The 19,156-nt window shown below is 40.1% G+C and overlaps 2 protein-coding genes and 1 long non-coding RNA gene across 10 annotated transcripts in view; 2 read left to right on the top strand and 1 right to left on the bottom strand.

Moving 5' to 3' along the window:
* The window catches only part of LOC120730667, a 65,962-nt gene that overhangs the window by 12,332 nt on the left and 34,474 nt on the right, over positions 1-19,156 (top strand). For 4 of the 5 annotated variants that reach the window (XM_040027120.1, XM_040027117.1, XM_040027119.1 and 1 more), the window contains one exon: positions 2,443-2,659. The exons of the other annotated variant lie outside the window; for it this stretch is intronic. In XM_040027120.1, coding sequence (XP_039883054.1) covers positions 2,443-2,659 — 217 coding nt within the window. The remainder of the gene's footprint in view (positions 1-2,442; positions 2,660-19,156) is intronic. 5 annotated transcript variants of the gene reach the window in all.
* Positions 4,582-5,285, bottom strand: LOC120730673. Its single transcript, XR_005695172.1, has 2 exons — positions 5,202-5,285; positions 4,582-4,906 (listed from the first exon to the last, which is right to left on the bottom strand). It is a non-coding gene; the product is annotated as an uncharacterized LOC120730673 (long non-coding RNA).
* LOC120730671 lies at positions 9,177-19,041 on the top strand. Of its 4 annotated transcripts, none has more exons than XM_040027127.1 (6): positions 9,177-9,556; positions 11,937-11,985; positions 12,444-12,487; positions 13,381-13,524; positions 15,182-15,295; positions 16,592-17,396. In XM_040027127.1, the coding sequence occupies exons 1-6, from the start codon at positions 9,491-9,493 to the stop codon at positions 16,967-16,969; spliced, it is 795 nt and encodes a 264-aa protein (XP_039883061.1). In that variant the 5' UTR covers positions 9,177-9,490; the 3' UTR covers positions 16,970-17,396. The 4 variants fall into 4 exon arrangements, 3 of the variants coding, with proteins under 3 accessions (XP_039883061.1, XP_039883063.1, XP_039883064.1); XR_005695171.1 differs by lacking the exon at positions 9,177-9,556 and adding an exon at positions 18,829-19,041 and having other exon boundaries at positions 11,407-11,985; positions 16,592-16,931; XM_040027129.1 differs by lacking the exon at positions 16,592-17,396 and having other exon boundaries at positions 15,182-15,725.

Genomic DNA, 19,156 nt, shown 5'->3' with positions numbered 1-19,156 from the left:
ATATTATTGCGCCTCTCATTTAATTAAGTCAAAATAATATTTTTTTTTAATTGACCAACTCATATGGGCCAGAAAGTTAATTTTGACCTGTTTTGCAAGGGTAACCCTCCCCATCCCAATTTCCAGACTTTGGTTTTGATACTGTCGGGTTCTTCTTCGCTGAGAGAAGTTCAGGAGACAGTCTAGCAGTTCACTCTCTTTTATTATCAGGCAGTTAAAATTGGGCTTGCACAGCTGTGGACAGTGTCAGGCAGTCTGTACATGGAGAAGTGAAGTACAATTCATAATTCAAAGTATATATTAGACACATGGAAACAGGAAATAATTGTGATTGCCTATTGATGGGGAGATGTCGTGGTTGAGGCTCAGCACTCCCTGATTTGTTCCTCATGGCAGCGGTCACTAACCTCCAGTCAGGGATCTTGTCCTGTGTGAGAAAACTCCCTACCTCACAGATAGGGATGTTTTATTTCCATGCTGATGTCCGCCTTAAAGGAACACTATTAAGTGTTTATTTCTTGTTCACTGGAACGCCCTGTTATCATACAAGCAGCCCTTCCTGTCTGTTCTGTGAGCATGCAGCTACACTCAGCTCTGTTTGTGCCTCTTAGTTAACCCTTCACACCGTGGGGTTAGTGCTCGTATCCTTCTAATGAGGAGCGTATCAACCCTATTATGATCACACACTGCAATCAATGTCAAAAAGAAACTTTATCTAAAAACTTAATAATTATTCTCCTGTCTGATAATCAGGGGACAAACAAACTAACAAACTGTTTTCCCCAAACTGGTGTAGTTGTTTAGTCTGAGGGCAAATCAGAAACCCACTGAACAGCTAGAACTGACACCAGTCATGGAGAATAATAACACAGAGCTGGCATCCTGACATCCTGTGGTCCCACTATAATGACTTGTCCTGTGTTGGTCTACTGGCTGTGAACTGGGAAGGACTCAGTTATTTTCCTGTACCCCCCCAGTTTTTATTTTTTCTGGCATTCTCGTATCACTTCCTGTTCCTAACACAGTGCACAGTAGTGTTTTGTTAACATGTGTGACTTGTTTAATTATATACCTTCAGATAAAGGCTTATGTCAAACTGTAATCTTCATGTGGTTTATCCAAAGCGCGCTTTCTGCTGACTCACCCACAGTAAAGACCAATGAGTGTCTTTAGCGTAGCTATTAGCTTAGCTTGTAGCTGAGTCACTAGTTTCTCAAATGTTTCGTTTCTCCTCTGTTCAGCACAGATACTGGAAAGAAATGTTGCCTGATTGTACGTCTGGAGGCCAGGCTCAGTGAATGGAAAACCAGCTCTGGACTCTGGACTCTGGCATAGATAGTAGTTAGTGCGGGCAACGCTAGCTTTGCTACCATTAGCTCTTCCTCAGCAGATAGTCCTGAGCAACAAGAAAGAAGGCTGGCTGGGTGACGGTGAGGAGGAAGTGTAGCTCTAAACAGAACACCCCGGTACACCACCTGTTCATCTCTCACGTAGTTTTCTCGCCACTTTTGTGGGTGATTCTGTTTTGAGAAATGTGAAGCTAGGGACTCCAGCAGCCATAGTCAACTGTCAGAGGCGAAGGCAGGCGACACTGAAGGAACCCTGAAATTGCTGGGAATGGCCTCTTGACTCATCTTTGTGCTTGTCCTGGTAGACCTCAGTGCAGCGTTCGATACTGTCGACCATAATATCCTATTAGAGCGATTAGAACATGCTGTAGGTATTACAGGTACTGTGCTGCAGTGGTTTGTATCATATCTATCTAATAGACTCCAGTTTGTGCATGTAAATGGAGAGTCCTCTTCACACACTGAGGTTAATTACGGAGTTCCACAGGGTTCAGTGCTAGGACCAATTCTGTTTACATTATACATGCTTCCCTTAGGCAGCATCATTAGAAGACATAGCATAAGTTTGGATTCAGGAGACAGACACTATCTCTACTTTCAAGATTAGGCTTCAAACTTTCCTTTCCTTTAAAGCATATAGTTAGGGCTGGACCAGGTGACCCTGAATCCTCCCTTAGTTATGCTGCAATAGACGTAGGCTGCCGGGGATTCCCATGATGCACTGGGTGTTGTGGTTTGGTGATATATAAAACAAATTGAATTGACTTCCTTTACTGTTATAGTTTAATCTGATTATATACATTATTCCCCACATTCATTTTCCTTATGCTTCTAGTGGAAAGGGAAGGATTATTACTCATTCATCAATATTGTTCCAACAGCTTCACTGGTGGACACAACTTACATGACAGATTTTATGTACAACAACATTATTATTGGTCCCAATCAAAACTCTTAAATAAAATTTAAAGTAATAAACAAATGTTATGGACTACTTATATTTACAGGGAGATGTGTTAGTCTCACCTTTTCCCTTTTTTGTCCAGAGGGACTGATTTGTTGTTTTTTTGTTTTATTAATGTATTTTTTACAGGGGGAGGGGGCTCTTCTCAAAGATAACTAAAAGGATTTGGGGTGAACAGAGCCCGTGCACTGGTCATTATGAAATCCTGAGACCAGATGGGACCACAATCCCAGTAAATTCAGAAGATCAGAACTGCCTCTACCACGCTGTTGCCCAGGCCACCGGTAAAAATCCAGGTGATGTAGGAGAAGAGGCACGGATCCTTCGGGAGCAGGTCAGAAACAATGTAAGTCTTACTGTTATTATTAATATGGTCTATGTGTTCTCTTTCTTCTCAAATTAATGAGACAACATTTACATGAATTATTACTCAAAAGACTAATCAATAAAGAAACTTAGGAAAAAATGAATCTGTTCCAGAAAGCCGATAGTTTCCAGTTAAAGGAACTTCAGCCTGCCTTAACTGTGCGTGAGATGACTTTAAAGAGTCATCGTCATTGGAGCTGTGATACAGGGATCCACACGTTCTGCTACTCACAATTCTGGTGACCAGTTACAGGGACAGGACAGGGGTCAGGGGTCAATAGGTAGGGCTAACAAGGGACGTTTCTCCGAGACCCTGGTGCTACATGTGACATATGATAGACAAACACAAGACTACACAAAGTGTAATGAGCAAAAACTGCAAAACAAGACAAGCCAGTGAAACTCAGACAGAGAAGAACGATACAGACACGAGACATGGAAATGTGCGAAATACTGAGTGTGTGTGTGTGTGTGTGTGTGAGTGTGTGTGTGTCTGTGTTCTCGTTATTCGTACCTGGTGGGGACTTGACCCTAACTACACACCGACCCGTGGGGACCCATTTCACCGTGGGGACCTCAAGTGAGGTCCCCACGGGCACAGGCCCACCAATAGCTCTAAAACAGTATTTAAAGATGGCTGGTGAAGTTTTCTAAGTAGGTCCCCATGTGGTCAATTTCCAGACAAAATGTGTGTGTGTGTGAATTCATGCGACCCTAATGGTCACACAGCGGTATTGCAGTCCCCATTAGGTTCGGTGTTCTGGAACTGTGTGTAGTCATTTGTTCGCTCTATGGCGCCCCCTATTGAACAAGACCAGTATTACGCTTTGAAAATGTATTGTAAAAAGTGTTCCTTTTTTTAGCAAAGATAGACATTATTATATAAATATGTATAAATAAAGTAATTGCAAACATGCTCTGTTATTAATTAATGTAAATTTTAATATTAAAATATATTTGCAGTTCACTTATATATGAACAGAAATAATGTACAGTATTTTAAATATTTTCAAGTCAAATTAATTATGGTAAGTAACTCAGTGAATAATTATATTGTTGCAGTGAAACTTAAAACACAATTTTTGAAAGAGGAAATAAAGTAACGATGACAAATAGGGCATTAAAAAACATTAACAATAAAAATAAAGTAAAATACGGAAGTAGCAGTAAAATACATACAGTATGCAGATGAAGGTATTGGGGTATTTGATACACTGCTCATAAATTAATTAGAGGAACTCTTTGAAAACATCAGATCTCATTTGGAAATAAACATCATGCTGGATATCCATACTGATATGGAACGGGTAATGAGTTAGGAACAAAAGGATTCTACATCAGTTGATGGTAATTAAAATAATCAACCTAATTCAGAGTCACCAAGAAATTAAACTGAAAAGCTGATGCAGCAGGCTAGATCAATTTGCTGAAATTGGTCATTGCAGCAACTCAAAATGGTACTCAGTAGTTTGTATGGCCCCCACATGTTTGTATGCATGCCTGATAACTTTGGGGCATGATCCTTATGACATGACACGTGGCGTCAAGGATTGTCTCCTCCCAGATCCTGACCAGAGTTTCACTGAACTCCTGAAAATTTTGAGGAGCAAAACATGATGTCCCAGAGGTTTTCTATTGGATTTAGGTCAGGCGAGCGTGGATGCCAGTCAGTAGTATGAATTCCTTCATCCTCTAGGAACTGCCTACATACTCTTGCCAGGAGACATTATCATGCACCACCTAACCACAAATGTCTGCATAAACCTTCATCTCACTGCCAATGTTAAGCTACACTACCACTACAGTTATTCTGTACACATCTTGCTTGCAAGAAGCATGTAAGCATACAGTCGCATTCAAACACTATCAATGCGCTGCTCATGTGTGTAATGGGTCTTTTTCCTCAGTCCTGGGGTTGTAACACCACAACCTCCTCAGTCCATAATCAGAGAGTGTCTATTTGACAATAACCAAAATGTCTTTGGATAGTCTTTGTGAATGCAAAAAGAAAAAAAAACCAATGGTGTTAGCTGGCCAGCAAAATAAAGAGAGTGTATGGCACTGAGTGCGGGCGTGTGTGTGAGTACTTCAGTCCAAATAATCAAGGTCCGGATGGATGAATGGATGGCAGCCGCCGGTCCTTTAATGGCACCAGCGAGACAGCACAGTTGTAAGGCAGCACAGTAGTAAGGCAGCACAGCAGTAAGGCAGCACAGCAGCGAGGCGTCTGGCAGGAGAACGAACAATAGTCTTTTTTAAGGATACTGCAGAAGGAGATATTCCCCGCTAGCTCACCCAAGCTTGTTCTCTGGCACAGCTACAAGCCATGTGAGCTCGTAGCCCCTCAGTGACATATGAACTTGGCTACCAACGTCCGCGTAGCATGATGGCTAATTGTCGAGCTTGCTAGCTTATCCCCAATTAGCGATTAGCACCTAAATAACCATTACTACAACATCACATCATAGCAAACACATGATACACATGGAATAGTATAATATACATACGAAAAAGATTTTTACCTGGCAGGAGAACGAACAATAGTCTTTTTTTAAGGCTACTGCAGCAGGAGATATTCCCCGCTAGCTCACCCAAGCTTGCTCTCTTTGCACAGCTACAAGCCATATGAGCTCGTAGCCCCTCCTGCTAGGTGTACTACCACAGTCGACTTTAGTGATCAACATTGGTGATTAGCTACTGCTAATTAGCATCTAGGCTAATGTCAAATAAAGCACATCAATTAGGTGAACTCACTTGCTCAAACTATCACAAGCCACTCATGGCAGTTAGTGCCAAGCACACACTGGTAAAATACAACATAGTACCTCCATCAGGACACCTGTAATGCCTTTTCCTATACACTCATCTGTTGAGTCTTCTGTACTCTCTCTGGACCTCTACTGTGTGGATGTGTGTGTGAATGGGTGAATGACTGAATGTAGTGTGAAGCGCTTTGGGGTCCTTAGGGACTAGAAAAGCGCTATACAAATGCAGGCCATTTACCATTTTACCATTTTACTCACATCTTTGTTCTCTCCAGACCCTGCACATGTGCCATCTTCTGTTGGAAGTTCAAAGCCCCCAGGGAATGAAGCCCACACCACCATCACTCCCACTTTTCTGTGGTCATCTATTGAGTTTTATTCAAATATCTTAAAAACACACCTTGCCTTCAAATTCCCTGAATGGGTTATGAGTTGTACACAGCAATAGTTGGTGCCAGCCTGGAACCAGCTGTCCTGGCTAAAAGCTGATTCTCTAGCAGTGTAAATGCAAACACAACTAAGTTCCAAGTTTAGCATGAATCGATACGTGAACTGGCTTTGTGGAAAAGGGGTAATGGGCTTTTTACATAAGATTTAAGGGCACCATGAAAGATGATTAATTGGGGTTATCTTTTTAATTCAGTTTTTCCCTGTGATTAGTTAATCGCAGTGAGGTGTCATAATGTACTCTCTGACCTCTCTCTAGCTACTACTACTACTACTACTACGACTAATAATAATAATAATAATAATAATAATATGATATGGTTTATTGATCCTGTAGGAATTAATCTCTGCATTTAAACCCATTCACTCAGTGAAGCAGTGAGCAGCCACCAATCAGCGCCCGGGGAGCAGTATGTGGGGGATGGTACCGTGCTCAAGGGTACCTCAGTGTAGCCAAGGATCATTAGCAACATGAATTGATATACTGTGATTTCTGACAACTGTCACTCTATGGCCAGTATTAAATTTCCTATCCTGATCTGAATCTAAATCTAATCCAGCATTGTGGATTTAATATGTTCCGAGTTCTTACTGTTAACAGTCTCTTTAACACCAAATCATCCAGATTGTAGCCTGTTTAAAGGATATGCAAGATTTTCTGGATGACTTCCCATTTAGATATACAACAGAGCTTGGCTGTGGCTTAAAGTGTCTCTATGTGCTTTAAGTCATGTGCTGAATTATCAAATTAAAATTGAATGTGATAAAATACTCTTTATTATCACCTGTTTTATCCTCATCTATCTTTCATCTGCCACGTACTTGCATTTAGTACATACCTGCATCTTGAAATGTAATATGAATGAATTTTTAGCCAGAAAACTTTTCTCTTTTTTTTAGTTGGGGTTAGTTCTAATGTTCTTCAAGCTACATGCCAGTGGTAAATGAACATAATGACACAGATCTAAACCATTAAGTTCTGTTGTTCTAATAACATAGCAATGTCACTAAAACTTGATATGTAGTAATATGGTAAATGGTAAATAAAGAGAGGGAAGATGTTCAGAATTGAGGGAATTGTATGACCAGAAGGGAACATAGCAACCAATTACCTTAGAATCCCACATACAAAAAGAAACAAAAGCATACCTTGCCAGGTGGCCAGCACTAACTACAGCCTGACAACTGAGGACGGTGACCTCATCACGTGCTTCAAAAGATTACCTATACTCCCCATGCCAAAGAACAAGCCCTCATGCCTTAACGACTACCGGCCGATTGCGCTGACTTCTGTGGTTATGAAGGTGTTTGAGAGGCTGTTGAAGAAATTATCTCCTCCTACATCCCCAGCAGCACAGACCCACTCCAGTTTGCATACCGACAAGATCTACAGAAGACGCCATCTCCCACGTCCTGCACACCACCCTAAGCCACGTGGACATGAAACGGAGTAACTATGTGAGAATGCTGCTTGTAGACTACAGTTCAGCATTTGACACAATAGTGCCCCATAGACTGTTCACAAAGCTGGGGGATCTTGGACTTAACAACAGTTTGTGTGCATAGGTGCTGGACTTCCTTACTGGTAGATCGCAGGTCGTGAAGGTGGGTAAGTGTGTCTCTGACAGCATCACTACCAACACAGGAGTGCCACAGGAGTGCGTACTCTTGCCACTACATACTCCCTCTACACCTCTTGATTGTGTGGCCACTCAAGGCTCAAACGCCATCGTGAAGTTTGCTGATGATGCTGTGGTGTTGGGCCTCATCTCCAACAACGATTAGACAGCCTAATGGACGAGGTGAAGAACCTGGCATCTTGGTGCAGAGAAAACCACCTCCAACTGAACGTCTGCAAGACCAAGGAGCTGGTGGTGGATTTTAGTAGGAGAAAGCCGCGAGACTACAAGCCCCTGGCCATCAACGTGGAGAGGGTGCTGTCCTTCAAGTACCTTGGGGTTGACATCTCCTTAGACCTGACATGGACTGCTCACAGTCCAAAAGGGCTAGGCAGCGCCGGTATCGCCTGAGACAACTGAGAAAGTTTGGAGTCTCTCCAGGGATCCTTAGGACTATCTATTCGGGCGCTGTGGAGAGCATCCTCACACAGAACTTTACATCCTGGTATGGGAACAGCTGTGTTAAGGACGAAAAGCCCTTCAGAGAGTGATCTGTGTGGCAGAACACTGCTACAGGTCTGCTCTCCCTTCCCTACAGGACATCTACAACAGGAGATGTAGGTCCAGAGCAGCTCGGATTTTTAAGGACTTGTCCAGGACTCCTAAAAATAATCCAGCACATCACACCATGGTGTAAGATGCTAGCAGGCAGGGTGTACATTTTAATTTTTTTTAACCAAGTAACTCATGAGATGCCAACATCAGGCAGAATGAGCTTCAGAAATACCAAGGGCTATGAGAAGAGCTAGGAAAAAGTGTGGAGGGAAAAGGCAACGGTGGTCCCTGTGGTAATCAGAACCCAGTGACCCCCAGACTGGGTTAGTTGCTCCAGATTTCAGGAACAACATCCAAGACACCTAAGATACCACATAGGACCCTGATTCTCACAGAGAATGGGTAAAGGGTAAAGGCCCCAACTTTGAAGGAAAAAAGACTATATATATGTGTATATGCAGGCCAGCCGACAGATCTGGGTGGGCCTGGGACAACGCTGTCAGCTCAGCTATTAATCTCTTTGGTTTTTGCAATTGCTGCAGATCACTGAGGTAAGGAGTTGCCTTGTCATATAAGGCTTTAAAAACATTACAATCACATTTGCATTATCCTCTATTCACCTGTTGTGTCATCCACTATTGTTTTTGGTTTTTACAATAAACTTAGTTTACCATTTATTGAAACCTGCCTGGCATCACTTTTGAGTCCACACAATTCTGTCCTTCACAATATACCTGTCTAGTGATCACAATGGTTGGTAGTAGTTGATTGGTTTACATTTTTGCATTGTTTCTATTATTTATTCATTCCTGCATTTAATTAATTTTGCTACTGCTTATATTTTGTGTACATTTCAACTCAACAAATATCAGTTAGGAAATTGCATTTCTAATTAAGCAAGTAATGTGTGGATTCATCTCTTCTCAGCAATCATTAATTATTACACAGATCCTGACATTTGAGGTCCCCATTTTGACCATACCCATACCCCACCCACCTACTGTCTACTGCAGCACGTCAAGATGGCGGAGTGACATTGCAGTTTGTTTTAAAACATAAACAATAATTTCATACATCTACAGTCTGACTTCTTATTTCAGTTTTTTTAACGTACATATTAAACCAATTTCAGTTCAGAAATTGTATTCCTCACTTAGCAGGTAATGTGTAGAGTCATTTACTTCGTTCTCAGCAATTTACACACATCTTGACATTTGAGGTCCCCACCTTGACCATGCCCATCCCCCCACATAGATGGCCGAGTGACGTTGTACTTTGTTTTAACACACCAATGACCCGTCAGTGTCCGGTGCGGTATATGTAAGAATCAGCGGAGTTAATCTGGTGTACGCCTCGTCCCAAATCAAGCGCTCCTTTTGTGATCACCACACCTGCTCTCCTTTGGCGCATTGACAGACGACAGACATGCTTCAGACAGCAAGCACGTGCGATGTGCGGAGTATAGCTAGCTGTGCAGCATTAACCAGAATGGTAAGTTTTGACTTATGTCACATTATAATATTGTGCTTTTGGGTTAATTTGTGTCGCGTTTGCACATTATGTTAACACACAAAGTGTTGTGTGCAGCTGTAACTTAATGGTATGACTTGATGGTTAGCTAATGTTAGCTAACAACGATGCTAACTGAGTTGCTGTTAAATCTTGGTCTGCCTATGCTTTTGTCAAGTAAAATAAGTTTAAAACGGTGCAACAATTGGCTGTAAAAATACTACGGACTGTGGTGATTTTTATTTTAATGCATCTATAGTATTTTCAAAATGAATTTCTGTTATTGGTACTTAGTTGCTACGAAATACTTTGCTTCAACACAGTGTTACATTACACAAACTACACCGTTACAGTAAACTGTTAAAACCAAACCATCAAATATACTTTTTATTGTCTTGATAGATATTTCAATTATACTAAAACTGTAATGGTGTTACGGCTGTAGTTGATCCGCGATCCCTTTTTATCACTCTGCACAGATGCGCGTATATGCACGGATTAATTCAAAATTGTAAAGCTTCAGCATCATACATCGTGTTTTAGTGGAACTACTACTATTTAAAGTAGATTTAATGTTTCTCTACCTCGTCTTAGAGCTGCAGTGAAAAGATACCATGTAGGAGGGTTATCACGTGAACGGCGCATAACCGTGACCGTCATGGTCAGCAGAGGAACGTGAGCTGCCTCGCGCATTATTTCATAGTATGTGATCGGTGCACAGGTGATGAGCGACAAACCGGCTTGTATTTAATTAGCACAAGAAAAGAGCAGTGAGTGAAATTAGCAGATGTGAGATATAGTTGAGATTTCTGGTCTGTCCTCTGTCTGTGACCGAGGGCAGGGTTCAGCACCCGCACGCAGAGCGGGCAGCAGGCACAGAGAGAGCGTAGGTGAGCTGAGACTTTAGTTTGTGGGACCTGACGTGTTACTGCACACACGACAAAGGTTAAAAAATTAAAAAGGTATTTAATAAAACGCTTCTTAAGGAGACATGCTGTCAGAATAATGATAATGCTGCGTCTGCATTCACCTACGTCACCAAGCTCGTTAACCACAACAAGCTTGTTTGTAAATTGTTAGGAACATGCTAAAACGAAAACCCGACTGTATGTACATCTGTACTGCATCTATAATTTACTACACACTTTAAAATTGAGCTGGTTCTGGTCACTGTGTCTGACAACAGCTCTTAGACCAGGGGTGGGCAATTCCATGCCTCGATGGCCGGTGTCCTGTAGGTTTTAGATCTCACCTTGGGTCAACACACCTGAATCACATGATTAGTTCGTTACCAGGCCTCTGGAGAACTTCAGGACATGTTGAGGAGCTAATTTAGCCATTTAAATCAGCTGTGTTGGTTCAAGGACACATCTAAAACCTGCAGGGACACCGGCCCTTGAGTCCTGGAGTTGCCCACCCCTGTCTTAGCAACCCGTTCTCACTCCCAAAGCGTAACATTTTACGCTAGGTGACAAATCGTCACCATATTACGTTTTCGGCTACCCACCACGTTCCTAAATGACGACCTCGGAAAAAGAGGAAATATGAGAACCGTCTGGACTGAACCTACACATGTTCGCTCTTTTTCTTCAAATCGCTTAGAAACACGCTATTTAACATCATTAAAGTCCTGGTTAAGGTCAGGAATAAGGTTATGGTCAGGGCTAGGGATAAGGTTAGGTTTAGGGCTGGAATACAGGGCTGGAACGTCTACTACCGCGGGAGCGTCATTGCACTGGATTCCAGCCATAACCCGCCGCGTACCATAAGAACGCCAAAGGTCTCCTTTCGCGTTCCTCAGGAACGCCGCGGGACGTGACAAAACGTCGACATGTTACGCCTCGGGAGTGAGAACGCTCTGGTCTTAGACAATGAGAGCAGTCCCTCCCTCTGCCAGGTGTAGCATCCCTGCTCAGCGATATAAGAATGATAATATATATCAATATATCACAGGACCACCCGTTCAAAACATCAACCTTGTATGTAAGGGAAAGAAGACAAAGCTATTGCTGTAGTTTTTGATGATCTGTTACATTCCTCAAAATTCTAATAAATCACCATAGAAATTGTAGTAAAATATTTTCTGTCATTGTACTGCTTCAATCATACATCAGAATTTAAGTTAGTAGCTTTGTCACTTGACTGTATATTGGCAATGACTGTACTTTCATAAAGATTTCACAGACAGGGAAATATTAGGAAATGTTGTGGGTAATGATAACCACCATGACAGGCTATGATGTCACAAAGTAACATACATCAATATACTGCCAAATTGTACAACTGGAGCTCACTGAAATACAGTGAAATTTGATTATGTTGGTCCTTAAAGTTTGACTAACTGTTTCACTTGTGCTGATAGGAGGATGGCCCAAGCTTTGCATCTACCAATGGCAGTGCTGAATGCACAGGTAAGAAAGCTCTGTGTTACCCTACATTTTGCTTTTTTTCTTCATTGTTGGTAAAACTGTAAATTGGCTTCTGTCATTTTTAAATTGCAAATTGTACAATTGGTTCCAAACCTGAATATATATATTAAATAAATGCAGTTATAATTCTCATTGAGGTAGAACTGCAAATCACCAGAGAAATGAAAAGCTACAATTCAGATGTCTTCAGCAGATACTCTGCTGTCACTGTAGGTAAATAACATGAAATAATCATAATTGTTTTTTGTTAGAAGAAATTTTATTTAGTGTAAGTAGAGGTTGTGCAAGAACTATTCTTTTCCAATAAATTCAGCCTTTCAAGTGTTTAGGCTATTTTAAGGCAAAATTCAATATTGTAAATTAAACACATTGCTCAAAGACAATCTCAACTTGCTATTGTTAGTTCATCTTGAACCAAGTCAACATTTTTAATTTTGCAGTTGCTGATGGGACAGATGCCTTTAACCCTGCACACAAGAAAGAGGTAGGATATGCCATCTTCTTTTGGTTCTTAAATGGAACAGTAAACCAGCTGTGCACTTAAACAGCTGTGATAGACATTGCACATGGTTAACGCTGACATACTCACTTTACATTATTATTTAAGGAGCAGTTTAGGGTTGTTTGAGTTCTCATCTACACCTTACACATTATACAGCTGTCAAGCCAATATTGCAATTAATAATCCATTAATATTGAAATTTCCACTCATTCAGTGTATCATCATGCTAGAACTCTAAGAATGATTGCTGAAAATATCACATGCACACATTATGTTCTTGCCGTTGAAAATAAACATTCTGGGATTGTTTGATGTGTAATATATACAGTTCATTCAGCTTAAAGTAAAGGTTAGACTGCAGTGTGTTCAGACGGTTAAATTGGTAGAAGGATTTTAAGTAGGCAAACTCCTCCAGTTTGGACCTCAATATAAAAGGTAGTAAATTAGTTTATGCACTGCAGATACATATTCATGATTTCTGATGTGATAAATATTCTTAGTATTTGTTTAGATGATTGTTTCCATATATTTATTTATGTCAATATATGTACATCTTGTGATGTGTGAGCTAAGTGGGCAAATCAAATTGTGGCCTTGATTTTTATGTTTTTTCTTAATTTTAATAAAAAATTACAAATGTCAGCCACATTAAAATGTTTGAGGACACCGTAAAAACAAATCATTCATTGTAATACAGTTGTTTATAATTAATACAAGGTATGATTAGGCCTTGTCTCAGCAGTAAGGCTTCTTTTCGTACCTAGGCTTTTTGCTGTTTTTCATTCCCTCTTTGTTCTGTCTTTTGTCTCTCCACTACTATCTAATAAAGCAAAAAACAATAAAACAAGGGTTTTGATTTATTTCTTTGTTTGCAGGTTAAAAGTCGTGGCTTGCTTCGCCTCGAGAAACTCAGGAGACATCATAGTGTATGTGAGCAACGCTACGAGAGGGCACAAAGTAAAAGGTTAAATGACCAGAGGGAGAGGACCTTGTTTCTACACCGTAGCCTCAATACGAAGGTTAGTTGTACTACTTCTTCTTTTGGATCCTCCTTTAAGGGGGCGCCACAGCGGATCATCTGCCTCCATCTCACTCTATCCCTAACATCCTGCTGTCACACGCTCTCTTGACTTGTTAGCACATCTCCTTTTCTGTCTTTTTCTTCGTCTTTGCCACCTCTCTCTTGGCTGTACTCCCAATGCTCATGTCTACTTCCTTAATCTCTCTGACTATCACACTTTTTCTTTGCTAACCTCTTCATTTGGACATTTTCCTGTACTTCACAATACCATCAGGTTTCCTGTCATCTTTTCTCTGTCTAGAGGATACCCCAAGCGCTTTCTTGGCCGTTGCCCTCCCACTTCAGCTGTACTTTCCCAGTCATCTGGTAACTCTTCCATACTGCCCAATGCCTGTCTCAGCTCCGTCATGAACAACCGTCTTCCTTCCTCATTTTCCACCATTTAATTTTTGCCTCTGCCTTCACTTGCTTCTTTGTCGTTACGTCCAACTTCATCCTACAGACTGCCATATGATGCCGCTTAGCTACATTCTCCCCTGACACCACCTTACAGTCTCTTATGCACCTTCTGCGCACTTGTGTGCACCTATCTTCACTGTCATACATCACATATGTTCCTCCCTCTTCTTGAAGTATGAGTTAACCACAGCCACTTCCATTCTTTTGGCAAAATCCACCAACATTTGTCCTTCTGCATTTCTATCCTTAACACAATACCTAACCAACAACTCCTCATCACCTCTGTTTTCTTCAACTACATGTCCATTGAAATCTACTCCAATCACCAGTCTCTCATTCCTAGTAAAACTCTCTACCACTTCATCTCACTCACTCCAGAACTCCTCTTTCTCGTCTACCTGACTTCCAACCTGTGGGACATACACACTGACAACATTCAACATGGCCTCTCTCTTCAGCTCTACCACACTATTCACATACTCTTCCTTCAGGATTACCCCTACTCCATTTCTCTTCCTATGAACACCCTGGTAGAACTGCTTGAATCCACCTCCACTGCTCCTGGCCTTGCTTCCCTTGCACCTGGTCTCCTGCACACACAATTAATCTACCTTCCTTCTTTCCATCATGACTGCCAGCTCTCTGATATGTGTAATTATTGATTTTAGGTATATTACATCTTGCAGTAGTATAGCTTAGATGTGCTACACTGAGTCATACAGAAGATGATTTTCATATGCTACAGTATGATTTTATTGCTTCACTTGCTTAAGTTGAGAAAGGTGATCATAGCAGTGTATTGTGGTGACAGCTTGTCAGACTGCTGATAATAAAATCTGCAGTTAAGAATGGTGCTTTATGTACAGTGCAGAAGCACAACGAGAAAGCAGTATTATGATAACTCAACCTGCTAAACAGTGTAATACTCAGAAAGGTCTTTCCACCCTGCCGGAAAGTGTGAGCCTTTCACAATGACAAAAACAAACAAACCCTTGTTTAGAGTTTATATTTTGCTGGCCAAATCAAAACTGTGACCCATCTTATCTGAAATTGACAACAATTGTGATATTGCTAGAGCAACTGCTGTAAAAATGCATAAACACACATAATTACAAATCTGTGTTGTAGCAATAATTATTCTGTAATTTATATTAATCTGTAATTGTTATTTGTATCTTTTTCTGTTTACTTTTCAGATGGAACAGCAGTTGTCCAGTGACAGCGACAGTTCCATTATCATTGAACACACTTCAGCTGATTCTGACGTGGATACAAGTGTACCTGAGCTCAGAAGGACAGACAGTGTTATTGTAAGTTTATTCGTACAACTCCACTACAGATCTCAGATTTTTGTGCACAGAGCACAAAGTGAATAGACGGTAACAGTCAAATTTAAAAATAACAACTAAGTCTTGTGAAAAAATATAATTACAATAACTACCTCCTGTACAATCATGTCACCTTCTTGGATTACGAGCACGCCTTGATAGAACGACTGTAAGCTTGAGCCAAGGGGTTTCTCATTTATCAATATTGTCAGGGACATTGATGTTTAATGTCTTTTCTAGTGTCTGAAGTTCAGAGGTTTTAGTGCTTCAAGTTCACAAAGGTTTTCAAGGTGTTACAGTAATAACAGTTGCTTAAATTCAATTAGCATTGCATTTGCATAGGTAGTAATGTATGATTGCATTTAGTTAGCAATAAAAGATTTTAAGGAATAGCTTAAAGTACGTAATGACTTTTGTGATCAACTTTATATTCTGTATGTTCTCATAAAAGGTGATACATGTCATTTTTAAGCCTACGTATTTTTATCTGTGACACATTTTAAGTCTCTTTTGTGTTGTGAGGCAACAGGATTCTTCATTGTGATAGGATCATTTGGATCATTATTTCTTGTAAGGTGGTTCCAAAATGCCCATTTTATTTATGCGCTATGACTAAAATTTATTTCTTTGAATTTGATAAAAGGAGCTCAACAAATGACTGTCATGCTTTTGTCGCCTACTAATTAAGCATTTGTCAGTCTCATCCCCTGACAATCCTAAAATTCAATGCACTACTAAAATCTTCAGTTTACCTGGAACACAGTTGATACTTGAGTAGATACTATTCTACCTTACAAACATAAAAAATGTTCTTCAAAGGTAATTGATCCAGGTAAAAATTATATCATATATTTAATGAAGAAAATCAATTTCTATAAACATTAGTGTATATACAAAAAGAAAACTAAGTTCAGCAATTTCCTAGAAACAGTGTTAGCTTAGAGATTACATTGTCCCAGATGTTTAAAACTAACCTAAGTGACTGTTAATGAGTGTGACATCACAGCTGTATTGACAGTCTTTGGGTAATGACAGCATATCCAGACAAAGCCACCCAGGGTTGTTTGGCAAATGTGATGCAGCAGAGGAAAGATTACTTGATATGACTAGTTCAAATTAAGTGGTGACATGTGTGGTACCGTAAATGGTATTAATACAACTGTCAATACCAGTACAGCTGTTACAACTACTAATGTACTACCTCTGGTCTTTAAATGCTTGTGTGAGTGGAAAAATTTAACCATTTTCTTTCTTTCTTTCTTTTTTTCTTTTTTTTAGCTTACCAGACAAATGCTTGGATGCCCATCTATATCAAGTACTGACATCAGTGAGGAAGAATATGGTCCTCAAACTGCTGAAGAAAGTGACAGTTCTGCAGAAAGTCTCATACAACACAAAAGAAAGAAGACAAAAGCACGAAAAACTACTTCAGGTAACTCTCAGGAAGATGTCCGACAACTGAAGAGAAGGTGTACCCGAACTCAATGCAATTCCTCAAATTCAAATGCTAAAGAATCCTCTTCACTTGATGCAGAAGACACAAACACATCTGCGTCATCTGCTGCGTCATCTGCTGGTTCACTCTCATCTGCTTCACTCCTATCGACAAAATCTTCAGGTATGTTGCTAACTTGTGGATTACTCTGCTGTTGCTAAAGTATTACCATTAACATAAGGGCTATTACAGGTTAAGAACAAGAAAAAGATACCAGATGTAGGTTGCAGTCATATCATGGATTCACGCTATAACTTGTCAGTCTCTGTCACAAATGCAGCTGTGGAGGTAATGTCAGAGGTGAAGCTTTTATCACCTCCTTTAAAAAATGTAAGTAGTTAAAAAAATGTGTTTACTTTAGATATCCAAAGAACTTTAATATCTCTGGTCCCTTATGTAGGTAATGAGATGTATAGCAGAATTATGTCACTGAACCGCTGGCTGGCCAGGAATTGAAGGAAGCTGGGATTTCAGTTTGTGGATAACTGGGCTTTTTTCTGGGGCCGCCCTGACCTGCTGAAAGCGGACGGTCTGCATCCTACTGGAAAAGCTGCCGCTATTTTATCCAGTAACATAGACAGCGGCTTAAAGCAGGTTGACATTAGGCATTTAGCATTCGGCAGGTCACAGGTGATTAGAGAGCCTGCTAGGTTTATTGGTAGTGCACTGCTGGAGTCTATTAGCTTAGCTAACATGTCCTGTCAGGGAAATCTTCAAAGTATAGTAAGACTGCAAGAGTAACCAGACCTATAACACTGAGATTGTCTGCCACACAAACTGTGTCCTGTGTAGCCTGGAAAGTTTAAGGCCATAGTTTATTACGACTTAAGTTGTAATGAACTTAAGTTGTAATGAACTTTATTAGCACTTCAAAAGAGCAGTGAGCGAGATCAGTGTATCTGAAAATACAGTTGTGGTGTTTGTGCAGCAGCCTCTCTTGTGTTCTTTTTGGCTAAAGGCAGAGCTCAGCTCCCCCACACAGTACTCTTTCTGTTGAATGCATTATAGATTAAAATATACACCTCAACCAACAGTCAGTACTTTTAATTGATAAAAGACATGTATACATAAATAAATAACATAATGGTAATAATAAATACATAAATACTAAAAAATATTAATTAGATAAACACGCAGGAGATGTTAAAAACAGTACATTTCAAATTGTAGGTAAATCTCTAAGTGGATGTTTTGGTGTTACTGACACTATGTAACTGATTTAAGTTGGTTTTCATCAAAATAATGACACTTGTCTCAATGTTTTGGTATATAGTCTCCTGTAACATCTAAAAGAAGGTAGAAGTTGCAACAGATTGTGTCCACATTGTGATGGGTCTGTAATGCTATTTCCGAACTCTGAAGATATAGGTCCTGTGATTCTCTCTGCAGTCCTGACTGTTCTTTGTAACCTTGTTTAGTTCACTTTTGTGGCTGATTCACACCGGTGGTGTCAGAACAGAGAACACATTTTGCAGTGTAGAACTGGATGACCAGCCCTTGTCCCATTAGTAATAGAAGATGTTGTGTTTTATCTTTAGTGTTTTAGTGTGTTTTCACACAGTCACAACACCCAGAGTGCTTCATTTACAGCAACTATGTTCATAGTTAATCTGCCAGTTGGGTTCTTTAAGTAAACTAGTAAGTAATTGAGAGGGAAGCTCTATTGACTGTCTCTTCTCACTGATAGTTTTATTTTTTTTAAATTTATTTCCCACACTCTGTTCAAAAACGTAAAACATCATGTTACAACAATGTTTGACAAATTATTTAGTTAAACATCAATTAATTCTTTCATAGTTTGTTTACAGTTAAATCGCTGCAATGCATTATGGGCATTTCTTGTACTTATACTTGAGGAATACCAACAAGTACAAAGTATAGTCCAAATGTACCTATAGCTTTTGATATACTTGTCGACATACTCCAAGTATCACATCTGGTCATAAGGGGAGTCATGTGATTACACACCAACTTGATGCTCTTCTTTTTGAATAACACGGTTACTGTCTACTTTATTCAGGGGCATCACAAACCACAAGAAGGAAGTGGACTGAAGCAGAAATAAAGGCTGTGGAGAAGACTCTAATGGAGTACATCAGCTCTGGAAAGGTGCCTGGGAAGGCAGAGTGTCTCAAATGTATTGAGACTTCACCATTAGCATTGAAAGAGAGACGTTGGGAGGGAGTTAAGTTTTACGTGAAAAACCGAATTGATGCTTTAAAGCGAGAGTCAGTGAAAAAGAAGGAAGAAGCTAATGTCAAACAAATGGACCATAAACAGCTTCAGTTACTGTTAAAATTTTCTCATGTTTAGAGAAAAAAAAAAGGATTGTCATTTCAACAGGCAAT

The sequence above is a fragment of the Simochromis diagramma genome, unplaced genomic scaffold (assembly GCF_900408965.1).
Source record: "Simochromis diagramma unplaced genomic scaffold, fSimDia1.1 OVJJ01000773.1, whole genome shotgun sequence".
NCBI classification, from domain to species: Eukaryota; Metazoa; Chordata; class Actinopteri; order Cichliformes; family Cichlidae; genus Simochromis; species Simochromis diagramma.
Note: the sequence above shows the minus strand (reverse complement) of the source record. Positions and strands in the feature narration are given on the sequence as shown.